Raw genomic sequence first — 15,949 nt, 5'->3', positions numbered from 1 at the left:
TCACAGCATCACAGTGTGCTCAGAGCAAAAGCACAGCGACTCGGTTCCGATACATCAGCTCACAGACGCCTTGTGCTGAGCGACATCACCCTTTGGAGTGATGTGGGGAAAGAGCGCCATCTACCCACCCAGAGAGAGCCAGGCTAATTGTGCTCTTTTTGGGGCTCCGGCAGCTGATTGTAAGCTTCATGACCGTGATTCGAACCAGCAATCTCATGAACATAGCAGCAGCGCCATATTCCTCTGGGCCACTTAGAGCCCTTTTTTGAGGCATTTCTCATCAACTGTGAAACATGGTGGAGGAAGTGTTACTACATGAGTGTGTTTGGCTTTACCATGTGACTGATGCATACTGGAGAAGAGCAACCATACATGGACACTTACTTAGGCACATTTTTAAATGTACTTGCTCTAGAGGAGACTAAATCATCATTTATTATAAGAAAGGCTACTTTAGAGATCAATAATTTTTTTTCCAGCAGTCAAAGCCTGGCAAAGAAAATAAAATCAGTTAATTGATCTAAAATGTTAAATATTTTAATAAAATTAAAAAAATAATACAAAATAAAATAAAATATTATTAAATAGTGATTGTAGATTAATTGCAGCTTATTAGTACTCCGGAGAGGCTGATCTTAAAGGTGCAGGTGTGACACATACATACATTGCAAATGTTTTGTCATCAACTTACATTTTTTTGTTTTTGTTTTAGGTGAAAATAAGTTCTCATTCTTTACAGAAAACATCTACACATTATATGTTTTTATAATATCAGATAACGTGGAGGCCAATAGCCAATTTATACTTCTCTGTTGAACCCACACTGTAGCTTTAGCATTCCCTTGTATTTCTGCCCACACTTTGCATGAAGGCTACGCTGTCTTGACGCCGAAGTATAAACCAGCCTTAAGGTTTTTTCATCAGCAGCCAGAGTCAGAGAGAGAGTACAGTAGGCCATGCTCTCTCTCTCCTTGTGTGGTTAGGTGGCGCTCTCTCCCCTCATCGCTCCTATTGTGATGCTGGCCACACAGGCATCTGTTGGCTGATGTATCAGAGCTGGAGTTCTAACACTTTTCTCTGAGCACACTGGCTGCCTATTCTACACTGGTCTGGTTTTACATGTAATTGGCCTTCCAAAGAGAAAATATATAATATCAGAAAAATAATCAAAAAATGTGACTAGAGTGCCCAAAATTTAATAAGACTAAGCTATTTTTATACTTTCTTTGGATGTAGCTTTTTCTTTTCAACACACCTTATATAAACAGATACTGTTAAATCATGCTCTTAATTAAGAAGAAGATTGAAGGAGGTAAATAATATTTCTTAATTAAATAAATCATAATTATACCTTAATTGGTCTACTAAACCTGTACAAATGGCTGTAATTATATACTTAGTCTAGTCATTTATGCCCAATATGTTGCATTTAAATAGAAGTGGATAAAGTCTTTATTTTTATTTTTCTCTCTCTTTGTTTTCTGTTTCTGTACTGAAGAATTTACTCCTCTAGTTGTACTTATTTATTTGGTACGGCCATGTTACTGATTTCTTTTATTATTGCTAATATGATTTTTTTTTTTTTTTTTTTTTTTTTGCATTTTATTGTATTTTTCTTCTCCTTAAGTACAAAGTATGAATAAAATACAAATAATTCTGGTTGTTGTTGCTTTGTGTGGCCACTTAATAAAAAACTATTACTTTTTAATACATGCACACAGCACATAACAATCAAAGACATCTAAGATAAAAAAGAAAAAAAAAAAAACACATTTAGCGGACACATATTATTTATGACACATATTACTCATCAATTATTAATAAATTTAAGAGGCTCAATAAAAAAACAAAAAATATTAGAAATAAATATTAACAATCAAAAACAGAAATAAGAGAACCAACAGTTTAAAAATCACTGGAAGATATAAGCAGAGACAATGATACAACATAAAAAGAAGTAATAATGTTAATATTGTACGTTTTAAGTAATAATTCTTATTAACAATTAACAAAGTTCTAAGAAACAATTCTAAATGTACATAATAATTCTAAATAACAATTTCTAATAATAATTCTAAATTTGAATTAATAATTCTAAATTCTAATTCTAAATTCTAATTAATAATTCTAAGTTCTAGGTAACCATTCTAACTTCTAATTAACAATTCTAAATTCTAAGTAATAATTCTAAATTCTAATGAAAAATTCTAAATAATAATTAATAATTTTAAGTTCTAATTAACCCATAATTCTAAATTCGAATTAATAATTCTAAGTTCTAAGTAATAATTCAAAATTCTAATTAATAATTTTAATTAACTAATATTTCTAAATTTTAAGCAATAATTCTAAATTCTAATTAGTAATTCAACATTCTAACTAATAGTTCTAAATTCTAAAAAACAATTCCAAATTCTAAGCAATAATTCTAAATTCTAAGCAACAATTCTAAATTCTAATGAATAGTTCTAATTAATTAATAATTCTAAATTCTAAGTAACAATTCTAAATTCTAAGTAACAATTCTATATTGTAAGTAACAAATTCTAAATTCTAAGTAACAATTCTAAATTCTAATGAATAATTCTAAATTCTAAGTAACAATATAAAATTCCGATTTTAAATTCTAATTAATAATTCTAAATTTGCAATAATTATTGTAAATTCTAAGTAATAAATAGAATTCTAAGTAATAATTCTTAGTTCTAAATAACAATTCTAAAATCTAATAAATAATTCAAAATTATAAGTAACTAATTTAATTAAACGTAACAATTCTACATTCTAATGAATAATTCTAGGTTCTAAGTAATAGTTCTAAGTTCTATGTAATAATTCTAAATTATTAGTAATATTTTTTAGTAATTCACTCTTTCTTTCTGTGCTTTTATTCTATCCACAGTGTGTACGTCAGCACTGGTTGTGCGCATGCGTGTTGTGCGCGCTTCCTGTATAAACAGAGAGGAGCTGAGTGTGAATGAATGTAGTTTTAATATTTATTATATTATTGTATTTCTGTCACTCCGCGCAGCTTCATGCTCTCTCTCCTGTTCAGCGCCGTCTTCTGCATAACACACGTATCTCCATTCTTCAGCCATGCTACAGACAGCGACTTCACACAGGAGGAGATGGCTGAGTACAGGTGAACTTTAATTTATTCACCATTAAAACTGAATTTATTCACCATTAAACTGTATTTATTTACCATTAAATCAGGTTTTATTCGCCAGTGTATTTATCTGCTTTAAATACTGTTATATCTGCAACAGAAAGAGTCAACAGCAGCGTCATATTTTAAGAGTCATATTTCTGCAGAAATTGAAAAATAAATCCTCACACAGCATTAGCTGTGAGAACAAGAAGGACAAGTAACCTAATTAACTCTTGACAAGTTCAGCACAGCTGTTAACTGAAAGCTATGCAGGTGACCCTACCTCATAAAGCTGACTGAGAAAATGCCAAGCAGTGTAAAACTGTAAAAATCTAAGCAAGAGGTGCTTTGAAGAAAATAAAATATAAAACATGGTTTGTTTAACACTTTTTTGTTTACTAAATAATTCCATGTGTTTTTATTTATAGTTTGGATTATTTATTAGTATAAATCATCAAGAACATAAAAAACACTGAATTTTAGATGTGCCTATATATAGCTCTGGAAAAAAATAAGAGACCACTTAAAATTATGAGCTTCTTTGAATTTACCAAATTGAAAACCTTTGGAATATAATCAAGAGGAATATAGATGATCACAAGCCATCAAACCAAGCTGAACTGAATGCTTTGCATTATTTAAGGTCTGAAAGCTCTGCAATGTTTTTTATTATTTATAATTTAATAATAATATGATCATTAACAGTCATAGCTAAATAATTTCATTATTTTCACCAATTTTAGTAAAAAAAAGTTGGCTGCCATGCAGATTATGTTTAGAGCTGTATGCAAAGAAGCCTTGAATGCGCAGTAAGTTTTAGTATTTAGTATTTTAGTATTAGGTTGATTCTCAAGTTCCCATGTATAGATTGTTGACAGACAGTGTTTAATTTTAGGTTTAAACCCTGACCACTAGATAGCAGTCTTGTTCTTTCTTTTTCGAACCCACTGTTCTGATTGGATATACAGTCCTGTAAAAAATTGGACACATCTTCTCATTCAAGGTTTTTATTTTTTATTTTTTTCTCTACACTGTAAATGAATACTAAAGACATGCTGAGGAACACACAAGGAATCATATTGGAACTTAAAAGTCTTAAATAAACCAAAAATACTTATCTGGAGTGCTGTTAACTTGCAGTGTCTGGGGCTGGTAACAATGATTAAATTATCTTGTGCAACAGAGAAAACTTTGCTTTTTTGGGGTGGTCCTGATGAGAGCCAGTTTCATCATACGGTTTTTGATGGTCTATGCAACTGTACTTTCAAAGTTCTTGAAATTGTTCAGATTGACTGATCTTGGTGGCTCTATGGTAGAGTATAATCACAGACAGAAACTGAGATCAGCTGCATTCTCAAGATCCCACAATAATTTTAGTTGTTAGCAATGTTTATTACATAATGCTGTAAACTGAAAAAGTAAACTCATTATTCCAAAGATTTGCTCCTATTGTCTTTGCAACAAATGCTGAAGCTTTTCAAGCAGCACAGTCTATCTTAACTTCTGTAATTATTTCTCTCTGCAGACACAGAATAAAGTCCATGTTCTATCATGCCTACAACAGTTATTTGGACAATGCATATCCATATGATGAGCTCCGACCCCTGACATGCGATGGACAAGATACATGGGGCAGGTAGAGGCAAACTGATCTGCATAATTTTTGCAGTTTAAATGTTTTTCTCTGGGTGGTGAACAGCATTTATGAGCTGTTGTAGTTTTTGATTGGTGAGCTGAAAGTCAGTTAAAAAGACCTAACGTTTCTCTCTTTTTCCTGCCCTCAGTTTTTCGCTCACTCTCATTGATGCCTTGGATACCTTGCTGGTATGAATGTATTATAAATATGTATTTGTATTTGTATAGTATAAGTAATTGTTTTGTTGAATTTAGTTAAAGATTCACAGTAATGAAAATGTTTGACTGAGGCCAAAATTGAACATAATGAAACATTTGGCTGAAGGTGAAAACAGAACAAGCTAACACCGCAAGTTTTTATTCATTTTAAACAAACAACAATTACAAAACTATGTTTAACACTGAACTTTTTAATAATACATACAGCATGCAACCCAATAAAGCAATATGTATTTACCTCAGCAGTGCTATATTACTCACAAATTTAGCTATGTGAGCAGGGCACATTTAATAATACATGTAGCTGAAGTAGTGCTATTCTAAATACATATTTACCTCAATAGTCCAATTTACAATTTACCTCAGTAGAACAATTGTACAATTAACCCCAGTAGTGCAAACAAATTCATCTGGGAAACAGACAGTTTGTGTAGAGTTAGTAAAGACTGTGTAAACTGATAAAGTGATAGTAAAGTGATAAGTCACAATGAAGTCTTTATTTAGCTTCATTTACGCGAGTAGGAAGTAAAAATTTACAAAAAACGGGCTCCCTCTGTCGGCTCCTTCTTCTTGCTCTCTCCCTCACTCCCTGCCTTGTGCACAGCAGTTCTCTGATACACAGCGCCACCTGAGACTGGGGGTGGGGTTGGGGGGGGGGTGTTGATGTTGAGTGTGAGTTCGCATCTGCTGCTGTTTAAAAAAATCCTAATGTTAGGGAAAACATCGCCATATGACTTTAAATTATTTTAGTCATTGTTCAATATGAATCAATATGCAATCTACTTATTTTTATGCCAAATCATTTTTGTTGCCAAATATTCAGTGCATCCCTAGCTATAGCTGTGACTGATGTTTTCTGTCTATACTCTCAGATACTGGGGAACCACACAGAGTTCCAGCGGGTGGCCACTCTCCTTCAGGACACTGTGGACTTCGACATTGATGTAAATGCATCTGTGTTTGAGACAAACATACGAGGTGAGAACTTTTTAGGTGATGTAAGTAGGATCTAAAAAAAACCCAAAACCTTTTAATAGTGAGGCCGTGCTGCTTTAATTTGTTCTGGTATACTGTAGGCTAATGCTTCAAAGAACATAGCTATGCTATGTTTCAATATCTGATCTTTTCAGCCATGATGACTGGCATGATATGACATCTAATGAGCTGATTCATACATTTCTTAAAGGGGGGTGTTATGCTTGGTCACTGAAATGGTTTTAGTGGAGGTCTGTCACAATAATTACGTTATTGACTTAACATTCAATATACTGGCATTAACATAACATGTACCAGTATGTTTTTACTAGCTGGGAGAACCCATTCACATGATTGAGCCAATATATCAACTTTGTTTAAAAAACTATTTTATGTACAGTATGTTTAGGATATTTAAGGAAAAAAAGCATAATCCAAATTTATTATCTGATAATTCTTAATAATGTAATATTCATTGCTCTTTAAGCCAGGATAATTTAATGATTATGCTGTTATCTTAATATCATTGGCATAAAATGGTCATAAAATTACATTAATATAACATAGTTTTCAAAATTTTAATTAAATACAAATCTGAAAAGTGTGGTGTGCAAAAGTATTCAGCCCCCCTATATCAGTACTTAGTAGAGCCACCTTTCACTGAATTACAGCTGTAAATGCTTTGGGGTTTGTCTCTACCAGCTTTGCACATCTACAGACTTTAGGTCAGGCCTTGACTGAGCCATTCTAACACGTGAATATTCTTAGATTAAAATGTTAAAACTAAGTATCATTTTCGTTTTACTTCACAATTATGTGCTTAGAAAAAGTGGAATATTTAAGGGGTATAAATACTTTTGCAAGCCACTGTAATTTTAAATTGTGAATGATGGATTAAAAACAAAGACACACAGCAGATACCTTTTGATAATGGTTTAGTGTTTTTTATGCACTGCAAAAGACATAAGGATCATTTTCTACACATTCTGAATGAGTTACATTTTCATAAATCAACACCTTTCAGCATAACAGCTGTGTTCAGACTGCCAGCTGACCTAATAACCCATGCAGTTATGTGTGTGATGACTGAATACTTGCAAATAACTCAACAAACAAACAAAGAAACAAATCCATTTTGCGTGCAGTCTGAACAGAAAAGCTTTATATGATATCTGCAGTAGGAGGGTAATAATCCTTTCGGCCGACATCTAATTTTGAGTCATGACACCATATATTCAATAACCTCACAATATTTAATAAAAAAAAAGAATGTAGAGACCAATATTAATTAAACATAAAAATGTGTTGTTCAGAAATGTCACTGTCACATTTCTGCATTGTGTTATAATAAGATGATTTTGGAACATTGTTGTACTATGTAAGGTTATAATATATAATACTTAAACCTGTAGAAGTGATGCTTTAGTTGCTATTGGTAATCTTTATTGTGTGTGTGTGTATCTGTAGTGGTCGGTGGACTTCTTTCAGCCCATCTGCTGTCCAAGCAGGCGGGGATGGAGGTGGAGGAGGGCTGGCCGTGCTCCGGGCCGCTGCTTCGCATGGCTGAAGATGCAGCACGCAAACTCCTCCCAGGTGGGCAAATTACACAGAACACACAAAGGTTACATCAGCTGTGACACAAAATGAAGTGTGATTGTAAAGCAGTAAAGTCGAAAAATGCACCAATCAAACGGCCAGTGACAGGAACGACCATTAAACATGAAACGTTGTTTTGCAAGATTTATTAAATCTCGTGTCACAGCACACATGGAATCTGCTACAGACTGGCCCCAAGCCTGTACAAATACTGTACTTCACTTTTACTTAACATTGCTTGTAAAATAAACAAAAAAGAAAGGTTTGTCCTATACCATAATGCACTTTGTTTTGATATATGCTGTCATCTACTAAAATCAGAATCATTACATCCGATTTTCTAAAAATCGTAAATTAAAATAGGCCAAGAAAACTGTGGTTTGTGCATCTATAGTAAACTCACAAAACATGCTTATTCAACACCTTATATTATCCAAACTAGGACTATGAGACTATACCAGTTAAATAGAATAATATTAAAAAGATTGGCTGGTTTTGCTGGGGGTTAAGACTATAGGTGGAAATCACAGTGCATCTCGCAACACCATCTGTGTTTCTGAAGAAAATAAAATACTCCTAAATAAGTAAATAGCAGGAATTATTAATGGTGTCAGTTTCACAGAATTTAACAACCAGTATTCTTCACAGCAGATTTACCCTATTGATGTGATTAGCACCACCATGTGGAATAATGGAGCACTTACTTTAATGTGTTTAGGGGTAAATTCTTATTCTTAGGATATTTTGACACCACATATCACGGACAAACACGATACAATATATCGCAAATCGATATTTTATACCGCCCCTAGTTGAGACTAATCACATGACAAGAGCTAGAAGTTTAGCTTAACCCTCCTGGTCTTGATTTCTTGCTTTGTTCTGTGAAGTAACATTTAAAATGTATTAAATTATACAATAATAATTGCATCCATCACCTGAATCCTCTCCAGCATTCCACACACCCACGGGTATGCCTTATGGAACGGTGAACCTGCTGAGGGGAGTCAACCCCACAGAGACCCCCGTTACCTGCACTGCTGGAGTGGGCACCTTCATCCTGGAGTTCTCCACCCTCAGCCACCTGACTGGAGACCCTGTGTTTGAAAACGTGGCCCGCAAAGCTCTCAGCTCCCTCTGGAAGACCCGCTCTGATATCGGCTTGGTAAGATCTGACTAAAGTGCTGAACATATATATAAACAAAAATTTAAATGATTATTATTATTTTATTATTTATTATTATTATTTTAATAAAGTAGAGATATAGAAGATGTATGAGTTCCTTGGTCTTCATGCTGTTTGTTCACTAGTGCTTTCTTTAACAAACCAGTGAGGCCTTCACAGAGCAGGTGTTTTTATACTGAGACTAAATTACACACACCTGGACTCTAATAACTAATTAAGTGACTTATGTAGGCACTTGATTGCACTGGATTTTATTTAGGAATTTTAGAGTAAAGGGGGCTGAATATTTTTGCACATCATGCTTTTCAGATTTTTATTTGATTAAAATTTTGTAAACCACATATTATTTTTTTATCACGTTCCACTTCCCAATTATGTGCTACTTTGTGTCTATCAACCAGTATCTATGTTTGTGGTTGTAAGGTGACAAAATGTGAAAGTTTAAGGGGTAAGAATACTTTTGCAAGGGTAGATTTTATGATTTTTAGAGTTGAATATTGAAATGTGAGTTATTAAGTTTAACTGAGAGATTTAATGGAGAAAATAAACGCTAGTTTAGCACCATATTCCACCTTTAACAGCTTTAAAGCAGCACTAGGTAGGATTTTCTGGATTTTTCAACTTTTTAAAGAAGTAAAATTACAGCTTAAAACTCACTGCAGCGCTCCATTGAGGTGTAATAGGAGGAATAGCGGTGCTCTCGTGTCTGTGCCGGAGCTCCTCTGAGCTCAAACCAGACTCTGGAAGTTTTCCGAGGCGGCCGCAACCAACGCTCACGAGAACTGCGACCTGCTTTCCGACCTTTAGTTCTAACAGTTCTACAAGAACTACTGGTTCATTCTTTACAAACTAACATACAGACACTGTATGTCTGTGAAAGCCAGAAAACGAGAGAGAGAAACTAATCCGCCTGAAACATTTATTACACTCTACAACTGTAGGGGGAGCCCACGAGCACAAAATCTCAATCCTACCTAGTGGAGCTTTAACAGAGGAAACATGCCTTTAGCTGTGTGTGTTTGTGTGTGCATGACCACGTGAGAGAGAGAGAGAGAGAGAGAGAGAGAGAGAGAGAAAAAAAAAGAGAGAGAGAGCACACAATTTTCATCATAAAAACAATTTTAATAAAATGAACATGTTAAGCCAGGTGGACACCATGTGATGTTTTTAATCAGTGCATTGTGGAGAGCTCACACTGTTTGAATTGTTTGTTGTGTACGAACAACGTTTGTGACATAGGGGCTCACACTGCACGTCACATCACCCTGCCAAATTTTCAGAAAGTGCATAGCTCTGCTAACTTGTGCGCTGTTGTGTGCTGAAAAAATTACCTAAAAAGATAAGACACATATGTGGACTATGTGGATTTTATAGAGGGAATTGGAGGTATGCTATATCTTTAAGGTACACTCGGTTGGAGTGTCTGAAGCATTGTCCACTCGCTATGTGTATTCAGTAAATTGATTTCCCTTTTAACACGGCACGACAAACAATGCAAGATGAAGCTAAAGATCAGGCTAAAGTCATACAGTGTACTTTTGGCTTTAAGGTTTCCAGATTAACTGCATGCATTTATGCATTAATGTTGACAGCCCTAGTAAATATAAACATATATATACGACTCCTTTCAGGTTGGAAACCATATTGATGTCATCACTTCAAAGTGGGTTGCTCAGGATGCAGGGATTGGAGCAGGAGTTGATTCGTACTTTGAGTACCTTGTGAAGGGTGCCATTATGCTGCAAGATGAGGAACTACTGACCACATTTCAAGGTATACCGACTTTCTAGCATAAGATAAGATTTTTTTTTTTTTGGTCATTATCTTGCCCACAGATTGCCAAAACATATAGTATATAAAGTTAAACTTTTCTTCTCTGTCCTATAATATTCTCAATTGTGTTACAGAATTTGATAAGTCCTTAAAGAACTTCACTAAATTTGATGACTGGTACCTGTGGGTGCAGATGCACAAGGGGACAGTGTCCATGCCCGTCTTTCAGTCTCTGGAGGCGTTCTGGCCTGGCCTGCAGGTGAGAGGACAAACATTCATATCTCTAATATCCACTGAGATGTAAAGTAAGGAAGCAGAACTACTTCACTACTGTACTTAAGTCCTAAAATGCTGTAAAATCTGTGTCTACTGAGTTACCATATTTTTCGCACTGTAAGGCGCATTTTATGTGACACTGTTAATCAGGGCTGTGCAGAGACCTTTGGAGGGGCAGGTTCCAAAAGTCAAAAGGGGGCACATCGAGCAGGAATTTGAAACACTATACAGAAACATACCTTACAATATAACCGATCACTTACTTTTCTCCTTGCTCCACAAAACCAGCAAGCTGATTGGCTGTTTCTCCTGAAAGGTGGTACTTTATCCTTGAACCGGTTCCGTGATTGGCGTTAAGAGCTTTCCCATTCACACAGCAGCCTGTCTCCTGATTAATACAGTTTTTTTTTGTTTGTTTTTTCATTAATATAATATGGGAAATTCACGGAAAATACTAATACGTGAAGACTGCGGCAAAGAGGGGTAAAATATGGTAGTTTCCCATCCAAAACTGTTATGACTGTCACCCATACGCTTACAAAAAAAAAAATAAATAAGTTGCCAAAGGGGCACTTTGGGCGGTAAGAGCCAAAGGGGCAGGTGCTCCAGCCCCCATATTCATCCCCTCTCTGCACGTGCCTGCTAGTAATTAGTAGTAGACACATTGGATCAAAAGGCGCACTGATCATTTTTGGAAAATGAAAGAATTTTAAGTGCGCCCTATAGTGCGAAAAATACGTTATATTTTTTTATGTGCTGCATTGTATAACATCTTATATTTGTGTTTGATGTGTATGCGCAATTTCAGAGTCTAATAGGGGATATTAATAGTGCCACAAGGACCTTCCATAACTATTACACAGTATGGCGTCAATTTGGAGGACTTCCGGAGTTCTACAGCATTCCTCAGGGCTACACGGTGGACAAGAGAGAGGGATATCCTTTACGGCCAGGTACCTGCAGATCCGTAAAATATCTGAAAAATGTTTCCTATTTTACTTTGTGAAAATTTTTTAGATATGCAACAGAACATCTTTAAGTAAAATATATATACATATACAATACATACATATATACATATACACAATATATTTAAGTAAAATATATATATTTTTTTTTTGTCACAATGTCTCAAACATGTCTTTGTCAGTAGACAAAAAACAGTTGTATAGTTATTTTAAGGGAGTGTTTCCTTATCTTATAAATAAGTGTGAAGATACTGCATGTTTTGTGGGATGTACACTATCTGTCAAGTTTTGGAACATCCTTTTTTTTTGTATTAGTCCAGTAGCAGTGCTGTATGGCCCAGACAAGATGCTTTTTTTTATTTTAATTTTATCCTATCAACAATTGTATTACTGCACTTCACTTGTCTTACCGCTAATTCTTCTCTTCGCGGCTGAAACTAAGAAACTAAGAGTACTTGCCACTCTCTGGCTTTGTCTGTAATTTCTATAAAGAAAAGACTAACTCTATTTTTTGCACTATAAGGCTCACTTAAAATACTTTAATTTTCCCAAAAATCGTCACTGCCTTATAATCTGGTGCGCACCTGATTTTTACCAGTCAGGTTGTAAGGAGCATTAAAGCTACTCCGCTGAAGTACAGCGTTATACAGGAGTTTTAGTTCAGTTCTCCAGCAGTATTGGCATTGGCTGCTAACCATACAAAAAGTGCTAGCTCTTTCACCATTCAGAGGTGAGTATTATCAGCCTGTAGAGCTGGCTTACCGAAACACTCAGGGTTCCTTAGTGTAGCGCTGTCAGTAAATGTAAACCGCTAGCATTTAGCCGCTTATGGTAATGTTCCAGCTTACTGTAAACAACTGAAGTGCTTTACTCACCCAAATAAACAGTTTTCAGGAGAAAAATCTTTGTAGATTAATATCCAGCACTCGTTTGACTGTTTGACTCGTATGAAATGTTTTGTTTTTTTGTTTACTTAGCATTACTGGTCTGAATTTAGAAAGAAAACATAGGTTCCTACCCCTGTTCTTACAATTTTTGATAGTGCACCTTCCAGTGTGCTTTATAGTGCAAAAATATGGTATAATTTAATAGTTACAGAGTTTATCTGTGTTTCTGTCATTTTCTAGTTATTATGATGGAAGTGTAAATATGCTGTGTGCTGCATTAGAGAGTAGAGTAACACAATCTTTGCCAATACTACTTTACTACAGACAAAGGCTTTTAAATCCATTTGCAAAGCTCAGTTTATTTCCGTTGCTACTTACCAGCTGTAAGCTGTTAACCAATTAATTGTTCTAAAATATTGTTTTAAAATATTTTTTTTAAAACAATATATATGTTTTTACAATATACCTTTTACAATATCATTTTTTTTATAATACTTAAATTATTCTATTTTTATTTCATTTGTTTTCCTTAAAGGCCCTGGCATTTATAAAATTTTGTACACTGGTTTTTGTACCATTTACAGTTACTGACTCGACCTGAAGATTAAATGGCAAAAATAAAGGGAGTAAATGGGAGTGATCTAAAACTTTAGAGCAGTAGTGGTGTATAAAGTGTAGGAGATTAAATATATTTAAAACAAAAATAACTGTTTGTATAATTCTTTGTTTCAGAGCTGATAGAGAGCGCCATGTACCTGTATAAAGCAACAGGTGACCCGACGTTTTTACAGCTGGGCCGGGATGCAGTGGAGTCTATAGAGAAAATCACCCGTGTTAAGTGTGGCTTTGCCAGTGTGAGTATTACAGCCCTGATCTCTGTACAGCTTGTGTTCTCAACACTGGTTCTGATCAGACAGTGTCTTGGTGCCATTAATCGGTACAGTTTACTGTATCTCTTAGTTTACTGTCCAGGTGTCTGCAGATCTTTAAAAAATCTAAAAAGGCATTAATTTGTCTTAAATTGTTTATATCCATCCCTCAAATTACTTAAAAGTCCCATAGACAGTAAATACAATTATTTCCAGAACTCATACAGAAATAAACCCACTGATTTTAATGGCAGACTGGTAGGAACAGCAGGCAGTGGGAACTGCAAACTTTTACGAAAAACAGTTAATAGCTATTTTGCACTCTGCCTTATTATCAGTTTATGTTCTGTTTTTGTTTGTACAAAATTGTTCATTTTGAAATTAACAAAACTTCAGTTAGAATCTCAGTGGTATTAACCCACAAATATTTAATTATTAAATATTTATTAAAATAACACATTCATATTCTCAAAAAGAAACTATTCTGAGCAGATTAATGGGCCACACAAGACCAAATAGCTAACGTTAGCTAGCTGCTAGGAATAGCCATGAGTAACATGTGACATATATATTTTATATATTAGAAGCAGGTGGAGACAGAGACCACACCACACAGATTCCTTTGCTCTGCTGACAAGAGCTGACAGTGCTTGAACTTAAAATCTGAAGACACATCCTGATCATTTTATCATTTACTACACAAAATATAATCCTTATTGATCCTTTAAAATTAACAGTTTTTTTTTTCTCAAGCACTTATTTATCCAGCACACCTAATGAGGTTACATGATGATATGGTCACATATTGACACAATGTCCTGTGATGCACACAGAATGTTCTGTATATATGTCACTTACTTATAGACTGCATGAGTTAAAGTGAAGGACAGAGTGCTGTAAAAAAAAATCACGCATTTTTTAAAGGGTCTGTAATACATACATCACTATGGGCTCTTTTTTTTTTTGGTTAAAAAGTCTTCAATTTATTGTCCCCCATACATTAGATACCCTGCCAGATATGATAACACAGACTCTTCTTCTTCTTCTTCTTCTTTTGTCTCTTCTTGCACAGATAAAAGACATAAGAGACCACAAGCTAGACAACCGCATGGAGTCCTTCTTCTTGGCTGAAACGATTAAGTATCTCTACCTCCTGTTCGACCCTGACAACTTCATTCACAACAACGGCACAAGGTTTGAGCTTGGGGGTCCGCGGGGGGACTGCATTCTCAATGCGGGGGGTTATATATTTAATACAGAGGCGCATCCACTGGACCCAGCTGCCCTGCACTGCTGCAGGAAGGACCAGGATGAACGCAGGGAGCTTCAGGACATCCTCCTCAGCCTGTCTGAGCCACTGAAATCTCCCATAGACCAGTCAGTGGAGGCTTCAGGAGACACCGGCTCATCAGAAAGCATAGCGTTACCTCCAGGAGAAAGAAAGAAGAACCCTGTGCTGTCCTGCCCCACACAGCCGTTCAGCTCCAGATTAGCCGTCATGGGGCAGGTCTTTACTGATGGCACTTGAAGCGCCAATGTGTAAAAGTGATATGTGCTGTTTATTCATGTTGCAGAATGAAAGAAGTTACAGAATGGAGAGGATATTGTTTTAATGTGTTTTGAACAATGTCTTAATTACTGTATTGCTGTATTTTACACCGTGTTTTGTAAATTTCAGAAATGTAAAAAAGGGCTGCAGGGTTTAGCTTCTATTCCGTTTATTCTATTGCTGTTTCAGCTTGAAAATAAAAAAAACAAGATGAAGGATAAAAAGAAATGTCTGAAATACTGTTGGCACGTTTTTCAAAAAAAATCATACGAACACACAAATACACATTCATATTCTCAAAAAAACAAAAAAAAAAAACAATTCTGAGCAGATTAATGGGCCACACAAGACCAAACGTCTCAGCTTATCTGGGATTTAGCTATTGCTAACGCTACTGTTTCACGCTAATCAGCCTCACAGAGGACAGAGTCTGGCCTTTTGTCTAAAAAGAGACTTTTCTCCTCACGTGAGGGAGCAGCAGAGCTCAGGGAAACGGGCTTTTACAGTGAATAACCCCCTTCATCTCCTCGCCAGCACAAAATCGCCACTTCATGCTTACCTCTCTACAGTGGACTGCAAATGTATTCACACCCCTTGAACTTTTTTGAACTCTTCACGTTTTGTCATGTTACAACCATAAATTTAAATGTATTTTATTGAGATTTTAATCATTTAAATATCTGAAAACTGACGTGCAAAGGTATTTAGCCCCCTTTACTCTGAAACCCTTAAATAAAATCCATTGCAATCAACTACCTCCAGAATAGTTAATAGAGTCTAGCTGTGTCTAATTTAGTCTCAGTATAAATACAGCTGTTCTGTGAAGGCCTCAGTGGTTTGTTAGAGAACACTAGTGAACAAAGAG

At 35.3% G+C, this 15,949-nt stretch overlaps 1 protein-coding gene across 1 annotated transcript; it reads left to right on the top strand.

Moving 5' to 3' along the window:
- Positions 1-2,928: 2,928 nt before the first annotated feature.
- On the top strand, positions 2,929-15,924 carry edem2 (ER degradation enhancer, mannosidase alpha-like 2). The gene is made up of 11 exons (XM_007232990.4): positions 2,929-3,142; positions 4,677-4,787; positions 4,936-4,975; positions 5,878-5,983; positions 7,448-7,573; positions 8,530-8,741; positions 10,394-10,535; positions 10,670-10,794; positions 11,620-11,764; positions 13,399-13,520; positions 14,608-15,924. The coding sequence occupies exons 1-11, from the start codon at positions 3,036-3,038 to the stop codon at positions 15,061-15,063; spliced, it is 1,692 nt and encodes a 563-aa protein (XP_007233052.3). The 5' UTR covers positions 2,929-3,035; the 3' UTR covers positions 15,064-15,924.
- The last annotated feature ends 25 nt before the right edge of the window (positions 15,925-15,949 follow it).

The sequence above is a fragment of the Astyanax mexicanus genome, chromosome 13 (genome assembly GCF_023375975.1).
Source record: "Astyanax mexicanus isolate ESR-SI-001 chromosome 13, AstMex3_surface, whole genome shotgun sequence".
Classification (NCBI taxonomy): domain Eukaryota; kingdom Metazoa; phylum Chordata; class Actinopteri; order Characiformes; family Acestrorhamphidae; genus Astyanax; species Astyanax mexicanus.
Note: the sequence above shows the minus strand (reverse complement) of the source record. Positions and strands in the feature narration are given on the sequence as shown.